The 12,600-nt window shown below is 37.0% G+C and overlaps 1 protein-coding gene across 4 annotated transcripts in view; it reads left to right on the top strand.

Moving 5' to 3' along the window:
• Positions 1-12,600, top strand: part of LOC127619155 (MICOS complex subunit mic25a-like) — a 72,164-nt gene that overhangs the window by 47,566 nt on the left and 11,998 nt on the right. For all 4 annotated transcript variants that reach the window (XM_052091938.1, XM_052091939.1, XM_052091940.1 and 1 more), the window contains one exon: positions 1,216-1,351. In XM_052091938.1, coding sequence (XP_051947898.1) covers positions 1,216-1,351 — 136 coding nt within the window. The remainder of the gene's footprint in view (positions 1-1,215; positions 1,352-12,600) is intronic.

Genomic DNA, 12,600 nt, shown 5'->3' with positions numbered 1-12,600 from the left:
ATTTGTCAGTTGAGGGTGGTATTTTGCTGCTGTTGTTTTTAACAACGGTTTCTGCATCATGTTGGCCTCAACAAACCTCCTTTGGTATCTTTATAGTGCAGGATTTTGGAAAGAGGGGGCGTGGCTAATTCAAAAGCTAAGTCTTGTGGAAGTAGAATGCCTAAAATCCATTATATAACCTTTAACATGAAAGAATACCTATGGTTTAATTTACTATTTAAAAATATAGTAGGCAGTATACAGTACAGTGTATACTTTACAGTATTCAGTAAGGCTACATCCACACTAATCCATTTTCATTCGAAAACTATTTATTCCCCGAACGTCATCGTTTTCAAAAGTACGAGGGAATATAGAATATTTTTGAAACATTCCATTTTCAGTTGAGGAAAACGGCATTCTAGTGTGGATAAGAAGTTTAAATCAATGTGTTTTCAAACGAAAATGTATTAGTGTGAACGTGGCCTATGTGGTAAGCTAGCACATATTGGACATAGCACATAGCCAGCTAAGCTTTCGTCACCTTGATGGCCAAAGTGGTTAGCTTGATTTGATAAATCACACTATAATACCCTATGTTTTAGCTTCAGTTAAATTTTTTTGGCTTTAGTTTACACTTTTTAGCAAATTTCCTTCCTCAGATCTAGCCACATACATTATCCAAGTCAATAACTGTCATTTTAACAATCAGTTCAACATTGGACGTTTGGTTGCGCATCATTAGCTTGATTGAAGGCGTTTGTCTGAAGTGGGGATGAATGACAACTAATTTTCAGCTTCAGGATCTTCTGTACAGATACCGTAGAGAATGCCAGGTCTGTATCCCCCCACCCTACAAACTCTCTTCCTGCTCACCGGGTTATTTATCATAGTTGTTCTAGTCACTGCCACTCTTGACACTGGTGTTATTAATGAATATCCACTCTGTCGGTAATTCAGTTTAACCTGTCTCCCTACATTCATTCATTCTACTAAAGCATCCACGGAAGAGCGGAATTGAGAGGGGGAGTAAAGGAAATGAATGAGTCATGCGAACGTATTTTACCGCTTAGTCGGTTTTCTAGTTGTGCTTCATATACTGTCAAATATTCACCGTCACTTTATGTAGCATTTTGTTAGAGCCTGTATGAATATCCCTCCTTCTCCTCTACACATGTTAGAAAAACTCTTTTGTTTTCAAGCATCCTTATCGATGACCATTTATGTCCTCCACAGGCCTCGTAACATGGAACCGGTGTGTACGAACTTGCAGGCTCAGATCATGAACTGCTACAAACAGAACCGCGAACAGACACTTCAGTGTTCAGATCTGGCCAAAGAGTACATGCAGTGCATCAATGCAGCCAAGAAGGTAAGAAACACTTTAAAGTCTTTAAAATCATAGCACTCTTCCTAATGTGCGTGTGAATGAGTCAGGATGGTCGACTAGTTGTCCAACAACAAACTAGTTGATTAGTAAGGTTGACCAGTTTGTGAATCTAAATGTTCTTTTCTTGTTGTTTCTCACTGTTTTTTCAGCATCTTGCCCCATGAGCATTACATTTTTAAGATGCTGTGCCAACTTAGAAATAAAGGGGTTTCGAGACCCCTGTGTTGTGTTCCATCCAGCTGTTTTTGAACACAAGAACATGTCCTGTGTGAATAGCCCTTAAAGTGTTCACCTAAAAACCTAATTTCTGTCATCATTTACTCGTATGACTTTCTTTCTTCCATGAAACACAAAAGGCAATGCTGGGCAACCAATGGCCAATGGTACCTCATTTACCATTCACTTTCATTTAATGGAAAACAGATGCAATAAAAGTGATTTTTGGTTGAACTACCTCTTTAAGAAACACATCTGATTGGTGTCTGGTAGACATGACTATAAGCCAGCCTAATTGTCATTTCAAGTTAAATTACGACTGTTTCAGATGCAAGAAGCCTTGACTAACATTATAAGTGGACTTAAGGGAAAACTAAAATGCTGCAATAGTGTTAAAATGGCTCCTTAAAATAAACTTGAACTGATCACGTAATCCAGTGGCTAGGTGAGAACGTTCCCTTCTTGCCTCAGACAGTACGATCACTGAAGTGTTTCATGTGTTGGGCCGGTACTCTCTCTGCAGTGCTCGGTCAGTAAAAGTGTCCTTTTCAAGGTATTAATTCTCCTGGAGTTTACTTTTAATGTTCAGCTGTAGCCAAGCAACAGTAGAATAATGGCTCCACTCCATCACACCCCCAGTTGTTGTGTGTGTGTGTGTGAGGGATGCTGGCTCTATAGCACATACTGAACTCAGGGAGTGTGTGATATTCACTGCTATAGCAACGGCTCTCAGTACCAGGATGTGGATCTGGCATGTCTTGCGGCTGCTGGTGGGCTCTCACTTCCTCCCCCCACCACAATTTTCTTTTCATCTCGGTTGTCACTCTCTGCATCGTCTTTCCCCTTTCCATACTGAATTATAACTGCTGAACGCCTCTGTCAGCAGTTGATTTGAATTATATTGAACTGAATGTGTTTAAATGCTATTACTTTGCTCAGCCACTAAATATGAGTTTGAAAGTTTTTGAAAAAGGGAGGGTTCACCCAGAAATGTAAATTGTGTCAATTTACTCACCTTCTTATTGTTCCAAACCTGTATGACTTACATTTGTGGAACACAAAAGGAGAAGTTTTGAAGAGCGTTCATGCTAGTCTCTTGCATATAATGAAAGTGGATGGGGACAGAGGCTGTCAAGCTCTTAAATAGAAAAAAGCAACATTACAGCATCATAGAAGAAGCTCATAATACTTCATAGGACTATATTCCAAGCCAGTTTGAAAAGTAACAAAAGTAACATGTATTCCAACATTCTGAAAAATATTTATTGATATTCTTGCTTGTAGTCAGTTGTAGTCACCATTCACTTTCATTGTATGGAGAAGAGCAGCTTGGACATTCCTCTATGAACTCCTTTTGTGTTCAATGGAAGAAAGAAACTCATACAGGTTAAGAACAACAAGCGGGTGAGTAAATAACCTTAGGAATTACATTTTTGGTTGAAATATCCCTTTAAGGGTTTATTTCTTTGCTTTCAGCCTTCTTTTGACTTGAGCCATTCTGCCTCGAGTATGTTAATAAAAGGGTTTCTAAATGCAGTTTGATCAAGCAATTTTGTGTGTGTGTGTGTGTGTGTGTGTGTGTGTGTGTGTGTGTGAATAGGCAATCACATGCTGTGCTTTGTCCATTTCATCTTTTCCTATATGCAGGAATGGCCATTGCCACAAAAGCAGGAGGTGTTAAACACAAAATCCAAATCAATGGTATTTGTTTAGCTAATCGAAGATCTTTCTCAATACACACAAAGCCTCTGGTTTTTTGTTAGCTTGTTGGGCCTAGGGCAAAGCTCCACATCGTTCCTACCTGCTGTTGAGACAGACTTACTTTTAATGTGAGGCAACCAAGACTAGATTACTTAAAAGTATAGTTTGCCCAAAAATGAAAATTCTGTCATCATTTACCATCTCTTATGTTGTTCCAAACCTGTATGATTTAATTTCTTTTGTGGAATTGAAAAGGGGAGATTTAGTAGATTGTCCAACCTGCTCTTTTCCATACAGCTAAAGTGGACGGTGATCTATACTGTCAAACATTTAACGTTTGCACTATATTTAAGGCTTTTTAAAGCCATACGATAACTTTATGTGAGGAACGCACAAAAAAACACAAGTTGTTATTTTCCCAATTGAATGTATTATTTATCCTCTACTGGAGCTTTGAAATGCCATTTGTGCTTGTGTTCAATTTAAACATCTGGGTTGCATTGTGTTCGAGCACAGAAACCAATCGCAATGCGTCTTGAGGTGCATGTTTGAATGCATATAAGTGCAAATAAGATTTTAGACCTTTGGCAGAGGAGAAGATTTTCAGTGAATAATTGTTACTCACACCAAGCTATCTTATGGCTTTGGAAGATATGCAATATAGTGCTTGAGTTTTATGGACAATTTTTTTATGGGACTTTTATGTTGCTTTTTTGTCCTTTTTGGAGCTCGACAGTGTAAATCACCATACATTTTTGTTGTATGGAAAAGAGCAACACATCTGCAAAATATAATTTGTGTTTCACTAGAAAGAGTACATGGATTTGAAACAACATGCCTGTGAGTAAGTGATGAAAAAAATATACATTAGTGAACTTGACCTTTTTTTTACAAGTAACTTTTTCAAAAGAGCTACAGTTGCTAAGATGAGTCGCCTTTATATATTTTTTCACTTAACATTTGTGCTTCTTATCAGCATAACAGACGTTTCTGGGAGTGTGAAATATAATGCAACCAACCTTGTAACAAACCAGCTGCATTTACCGGTAATTAGAATCCAGCCATTAAACATACATTAAGCAGTGGCATTTAGGAAGATGGTTTAACTACTTCTGTTTTCTTTAAAGGAAGCATATTTATTTACATTTCAGCTAAATGAACTGGAAAGGGATTTGTGGTCTTAGTACAGTAGATTGAGAATGAGGAGTGTGCTTGAGATGCCTGTTTGTTTTAAACACTGATCAAACGCAAGGTCTTCTCATCAGCAGTTCCCCAACAGCAGTTAGAGGCTATAGAAGCCCTTATTAGAGAAACTCTCTCTCTTGCGCTTGACACACTTCACTTGCGCTTGACACACTAGGAAGACTGCACGCCCTAGAATGAAGGAAGACAGAAGAAGAGAGAGAGCGGTTCATTTTGTGCCAGGAGCAAACCCTGCGCTCGCTGTCTGAGGGAAGGGTGCCCACGCTTCTCTGGGCATTGTCTGGAATAATGACTCTGAGATTGGCTGATTCCTCCACCCTGCGTCGGGATTCTCCACCCATTTATGGCCTGGGCCTGATGCTCCGTCTTTGATGGTGATTGAGCTTTTGAGCTTGCTTGCATTTTGCACAGTGGACATTGAGAGAGAAGGGGAAAAGAGAACTAGAAAGAGATGAGAGAGAGAGAGGGGATAATTTACCAAATTGTTGCACCAGGTGTTTTTGCAAGATGTTTGAATCATATTCACTGACTAGTCCTAATCCAGTTTACCATGTGCTATCTGTGATGGTGTAGTGGTGCGCCATGCATGCTTAAAGGGATGTTCCAGATTCAATACAGTTCAAGTTCAATCGACAGCATTTTTTAAATAATTAAAAAAAAAAAAATGTTTCTCCCCTCTCAGACAAAGTAATGCTTTTCAACCAGGTAAACGGTGAAACGCTGGTAAATTCCTGATTTGATCACTCTAAAAACCACGTTAATGTGTATAATGTTTACATATTGTGTCTATTCTTTTGAAACTGTGTGTGTTTTAGTTTGCTGATGGACTGGGCTCATTCACTTCCTTTCTAAGTGCCTTACTTCAACCATAATTTACATAGAAAGAAGATGTGTTTGCACTGAGAAGAAAACAATGAATTGAAATGCAGCACAGTGCAATACCAATGCTTGTAGCGGCTGCTTTAACGGGATTGCGGGTGGTTTGTAAATTAGATGCAGGATTTTATGGTTAAATACCAGGTGCAAAAGCGTAGAAACTGTTTAGTGAGTGTTTATAAGCTATTTCTGAAAGGAGAGGAAGAGATATAGAGGACATAAAGAGATACAAAGACAGAGGGCGAATAAAAGTGAGCGAGAGGGAATAGGCTAGTTAGCGCTCGGTGCTGGATTGATGTTTTGAGGCAGCAGGGGCTGTTGTGTCAAGGCTGAACTTTTTGAGGCCAAAACTTTTTATGCCGTTTTCTCCCAGCACTGAATTTGCCCCCTAATCCCCAGTCCTGAGATCAGCATCGCTGCTGGCTCAAGGGCTAATGCCCATATGTGTGTGTTGATATGTGTGTGACAGTTCAGGCCAGTACATACACTTGTAGCAGAGCTTTCAGAGCAACTGTCCACACAATCGAAATGAAGCAGCGCTCCAATGAATACTAAGTTTCTATTAATGATGAGAAGGCATGTAAGGTAAGGCAGTAAATATGAATATTACTGGGCCATGTTAGTGTGTTTAAGGTGCTCAAGTCTATTCAATAGTGCTAAAATCGTCCTAAATTCGCTATTAAATAGTCCTTTAAAATATTCAATATATTTCAATATTGTAACGAATGGTGTTCACTCATAGTGATTTTACTGCTAATTCAATTAACTTATTTAAAATGAGCTAATGCAACACATTTATTTAGCATTTCATCACAACTGTATGTTCACCTATGTTCACTTTATCCAATTTTGTACATATTCTATATGAATAAAATTTGTTGCATCAATGTATTGCTGAAACGGGCAGTTGATTTCCAGTTCCCAGCATGCTTGACATGGAACTGGATTGGGAGAGTAGATTTTAAAATTAAGTGTTTTATATATATATATATATATATATATATATATATATATATATCTACACAAAATGAAACAAGTAGGAGACTTGTTAGAGTTTAATATTCTGTTATGTTGGGATTTAGTGGAGTTTCTGTAATGTTAAATTTTTTTGGTTAAAAAAGTGGAAACTCTTCTCCACTAGGTTACCATAGTGGAGAAGAGTAAAGATAATGGTTAGGTCAAGGTTTGTTTTATTACCAGTGAAAAATCAGTGTCTAATGCTTTTCTCATTAAGCAGAGACTTAGGTATCCTCAGTGTAATGACTGATTAGGGATCTGTAAACTCTCAGCAACACAAAAATCTCAGACAGTTTTAATATACTTAAGCAATATCACACTCGCAGTCGTGCTATATGGCCCTACATCAGCACTGCTGTCATTCGGCCGCAGGCAATCACAGCAGTGCTGATTTAGGGCCATATAGCATGATTGCAAGTGCGATATTGCTTATATACAACAGTTCAATTAATAAATAAATGTTAAAAATTAGGAAAAAGGAGTATGGTCATAAAAAACGCATTTGTGCATGGAACTACTTTATTACGCCACGGATCAGAATCTGCCATTTCTGGTTCAAAACAAATTATGCGTCCAAGCCTCTAAAAAACATCACTTTAGAATGGGGTGTTTCTAACATGTTATTGGAGAAACAAGGATGTGTGTGTGTGTGTGTGTGTAGAGAGAGAGAGAGAGAGATAGAGTGTGTGCGATCACCTGTTGATGATGCTGTAGTCTGTTAGTCAGCTCTCTGAAGATAATGTAATTTTGGTGAAATTCATCCTGTTTTCTCAGTGGAAAAATAGCCATCCAAGTGGGGATATCCCTCCCTATTTCGCGGTAGCTGTTGTGCAAGAGATATTCACTATAGAAACTGCAATCTCCTCCGCCATTTTGAACATTACGTCCTCTTCAATTTGTAAACTCCGGTAAGAGGTTCTTCACATCTTGAGTTTGTGTAATTAATCAGTCTGTTGTGTCACTCAGCAGTGATGAGCCTTAATGCTGAAGTTGTTAGTTTAAAGCTGTTTCCTAGCATTAGTAGTGCAGTAGTAATATGAGCGATCATGGAGTGCTGTTGAATGTAAACACTGAGTGACGCTGACTCACTTAACGTCACCAACGTGCTCATATTACACACAAAAATTGTCTTTTGCCTCCACCTGCTGGCTAAAATATGTAGTCACAAAATTAAATGTAAAGCAACAGATGTCTCTTAACACATCTGCACTGCTCTTACTCTTAGATTAAAATGGCACGAAAACAAGCAGAGTGATACAAATAGTGAAGTGTCGGAGTGCTGATGGTGTGAGACTATCAGTACTCATGGAACGTCTCTCGTCCAATCAGATTTGAAGACTGGAACTAACTGTTGTGTGTGTGTATATATATATATATATATATATATATATATATATATATATATATATATATATATATATATATATATATACACACAACAGTTATACACATATGTACATATATACATATGCATGTATGCTAATGTGTTGTTGTTAACTAGCATTAACAAGGTACAATTAAAGTTGAAAGGTTCTATAGTTAAATGAACAGATCAAATTTAAGTTAGGTTTACTCAATTAATTTAGGTTTTCGCAACACTGTAAACCCAATATATTTCAGAAGAGCCTACGTCTTAATTTCATATCAAAGGAACTAAGTTTTATTGTGTGGAACCAATGTCCACAATTGGAATTTTTTTTTATTTTCAGTGTATAATTCTAATAGAAAATTGGTAACTATATTATATTTTTACTATATATAAGTAACATTTTAATGTTATAAATGTATTGCAAAAGTTTATCTGTAGCTTGTTACGCTTTGTCATAAAACACTGAACAACACTGATTCACTGAGTTCATTTAATCAAGGATTTATCAGATTGTGCAATTTGTCCTCATTTTTTGGAACACAGGCAATTTCAATATTATATAATTTAAATATAATAATTGTTATTAATTAAGAATGTACAGAAATATATTACAATTGTATTATAATAACTATGTTCATACTATTTTTATTATTATACAATCTTTCTCTAATAGTTTTGTAACTTATACACGGCATTGCTATGAGCTCTGGTTAAACTCACAAACCTTTATTTTTTGGCAGAAAACTACAGGAAATTTCAGTGTGACCAATGTGGTATACACCATATTTCACCAAATATGGTGAAAGCCCCTCATCTTCTCTTGTTTCCACAAAAACTGGTGTCATAAGGTTGCTTTAGATTTGTTTTACTTGTAGTGGTCAATTGAAGTGAATTGGGAGCGCAGTAAATATAAACCAAATCAAATGCAACACATCTGTTATACTTTGCACGAGATGACATTTGTGGAGCAAGCACAGAACCGCTTTACGTGTGCTCAGAACAGAGCTGAGCATGAGCAGCATGTGCACACTGTTTGATTAAATCACAGCCCTTTGCCGTTTAATATTTAAATAAGATCATATCTTGATTTCGTTTTTATTTCGATGGAGCGTTCAGCCCTACACAATGCAATTGGAAGGTGTGTTGTTTTTGCACAGAAATGTACCACTTTTTTCCCTTTTTTTTTTCTCCAGAAAATTTCATTTGTTGCCAACATTTTATAAAAAATATTAGTACTCAATACTGCTTTGAGCCATTCCAAACAATACTCCTTAACTGTGTTAAAATCAATGCCTCTCATAGTTTTGCTGTAATCTATTTTATTTATGAATCACTTTTCCCTTTCAAAATAAAAGCAGACTTTGTCAGATTTAACTCACTTCATTGAACAATTTTAAGCACATTTGTCCCCAGAGGTATAGCTATGCCAGAAACAAACACACACACACACACACACACACACACACACACACACACACACACACACACACACACACACACACACACACACACACACACAGAAATACAATTTCAGCCTCTGCTCTTCCCATACCTCCATCCCATCTTGTCTGGACTGTCCATCACAGCACACTTCAGTCAGATCAGAGTTGCCTACTGTCCAGGGCTAAATTTCTCCAGTGAGTCGAGTTGGAAGCTCTTTTCATTAGACTGACTCAAAGAAACAGGCTGTCAGGTGCTCCAAGTCCTTCCCATGACCCCCACGGTGCCGACTCTGAACTCAGTGTGTGTGTGTGTGTTTGTGTGTATATTAAGTTGTGTTCTCCGATCAAGTGCTGCTGGAATATTGCATAACAGCTTGTTATTTTTTTGGATGTAAAACAAGACACAAATGCAATGACTGGCAATGACTCCACACTTTATGTGCTTACAGTCTGGGTAGCACCAACGAGTGAAATCTTATTTTGTCCAAAATACGCTCCACCTTTTGTATTTTAAAGAGATACCTGCAGTCCATCCAAAAATGAACATTATGTAATTATTTACTTACTCTCATGTCATCCCAAACATGTATGACTTTTTTTCTTGTGTGGAAAACAGAAGATGAAGAATATCCTTGGCTGCTCTTTTCTTTTCCATTGGGCTGTCAAGCTGTAAAATACAAAAGCACTTTGGAAGTTTCATAAAATGTGGTCTAAATGACTCCCTATATTTATTGTCAAACGGGTTTGGAAAGAAATGAGGGTGAGTAAATGATGACAGATTTATCCTTTAAGCATCATGTTCTGGTTGCACAGTGTTACAGTTCTTTGGCTTTCAGTATGTACCGACAAATTACTTGTCGCTGGAAACTTACATATCATGTCCGCCTGTTTAAATCATTGTTTTAGCAGCTCTTCAGATGAGGTGAAGCCAAAACTAGAATGAAAATGAATGAAAAGTTCAGAACTAAAGAGGTAAGAGAAGGTCAGGGAAGCCAGTATAAATAACATCTCCTTAGATGAGAATAGTGTTTTTTTTAAAACAGTGGAGCTGTATCATTGTCTGTAGAAATCCATTGAACTGTCCAATGTCTCTGACCTCGGATTAACACCACAGATGCAGTCCATCTACTCTACACAGAGTGATTCAGAGTGAAGATTAGCTAATACACTGCACTGGCCTAATCTTATAACTGCAGAATGCAATTTATATTCTGAAAGTTGTCACTGATAAAATTCTAATTTGTGCACTTTTGTTTTGTTGATTGATTGATACATCGCTGAAAACATGAAAAGCCTGACTCATATTTTGATTGTGCCTTTTGAAGTTCAGTAATGTATACTTTTTGGACTGTAAGGGCTTAATGAATTTGAAATGAATCTACCCTAAGAAATCATGAAATGGCTTCCACAAAGCATTGAACTTATTTTATGGGATGTATTGTGCCTAATTAAATTTATATGCATTTTCGATCGTTACCATCGTGGCTGTGCAAAACAAAACTAAATTTGAGATGGAGGTGGCAAAAAATTAAATGCAAATCAGACAGTGGACAAAAGCTTACCTACTGCTTAACCCCCTTAGTTACTGTTGCTATATCTATCAAACAAATTATGACAGCAATTATTAAATTACTGAATTAACTATGCATATACGTATATCTAGGGTAAAATCGTTAATGACCGACATCATCATTAGTAATGATATGATATAAATATCTGCCCTATGCTATTATTTGTTAATGTAATGTTGTCCCCACTCGCATGGCCTTGGTTAATCATCAAAAATGAAAGCTGAAGAAAGATTATGGAGACAAATATTTTTTATTTCTTTTGAGTAACATTTGAATGAAAAATAAGAATAGAAAGATTTTAATAAGAAAACAAATAGGGTCAATTTTCAATACTTCAAAGTCTGTTCATGGAGGTGCACTATGCCATTGTTTCAGCTGCAGTGTGTATCTGGTCTACACTGAAGCAACGTCCCTCTGGGCCCTGATCCTCCAAAACCCTTGTTACATATCATGAGAATCCATGCAGAGGAAACTTTTAATCACAGGCCACAACTCTGCTGCGGCTTAGTGAAGCTCGACCGGTGGTGTGAAGAACTCCTCTCAGTCTTATACAAATCCCTCAAGCCAAAGGCCTATTAACTCAGACGTGACCATCTCAAGCTAAGACTGGGAGTTTTGACTTCCTTTTGAACATGTTATGGAACAACTGTATGCCAAAAAAAAAAAAAAGAAAGAAAAAGAAAGAAACTGAAATTACATTTTTCTGTTGAAAACTGTAATCCTTATTTCTTTGGATGTGCATTTGAATAGGACTTAAAAACGAATACATATACGTTTTCATGTTTCTATGTATTTCCAGTTGAAACAGCAAGTTTGATTGAGAAATATTGAAGGGCTCTTTAATTATTTCTATAAAGGCAATATCCTTTAGTTTACATCAAGACCATGAACCATGATTTGCTAGTTGGTTGCAGTTTGTATTAAGGGCTGGGACATTCTCACTCTAGAGAGCATTTGATTGGACAAAAATCTGTCTAGAGCAAGATTACTTGAAGGATTGCATAAGATAGTAATAATCGTTTTCATAGAATATATCTTGGTTAACTATTTTTCTTACCCCATTACCAATATTTTTCCTTGTTTAAACTAAACTTTGTGAGGTTTAGACTCAATATGAAGTAACAATATGGTCCTAATAAAGTGCCCAAAGTGGTCTTCTATTGTTGTAGCCCATTCGCCTCAAGGTTCAACATGTACTTTCTGAGATGCTATTCTGTTCACTACAATTGTACAAAGTGGTTATATGAGTTACAGTAGCTTTTCTGTCAGCTCAAACCAGGCTGGCCATTCATCGCTGACCTCTCTCATCAACCAGGTGTTTCCATCCGCAGCTCACTGGATGTTTTATGTTTTTGGCACCATTATGGTTTTTGGCACCTAGAGAATGTTGTGTGTGAAAATCCCAGGATATCAGCAGTAAGAGAAATACTCAAACCAGCCCGTCTGGCACCAACAATCATGCCATGGTCGAAATCACTGAGATCACATTTTTCCCCATTCTGATGGTTGATATGAACATTAACTCAAGCTCCTGACCTGTATCTGCATGATTTTATGCTTTGCACTGCTGCCACACAATTGGCTGATTACATAATCGCATGAATAAGTAAGTGTACAAATATTCCTAATAAAGTGCTCATGAGTATATATATATATATTCTGAAAACAAGTCTTAATATCTTACATAATGGTGTTTGTCAAATAAATGTGTCTTGCTTTAAGGATGTTTAGATAAAATTATTATTAAGAAGAAAAAACAATTTGCAGTCAAAACTCTCAAAGTCTCAGAACTTTAATTTCTATATTAAAAACAAGAACCTTTGACAAGAACATAAA

The sequence above is a fragment of the Xyrauchen texanus genome, chromosome 25 (assembly GCF_025860055.1).
Source record: "Xyrauchen texanus isolate HMW12.3.18 chromosome 25, RBS_HiC_50CHRs, whole genome shotgun sequence".
NCBI classification, from domain to species: domain Eukaryota; kingdom Metazoa; phylum Chordata; class Actinopteri; order Cypriniformes; family Catostomidae; genus Xyrauchen; species Xyrauchen texanus.
The sequence above is the reverse complement of the archived record's forward strand: the minus strand, read 5'-3'. Positions and strand labels throughout refer to the sequence as shown.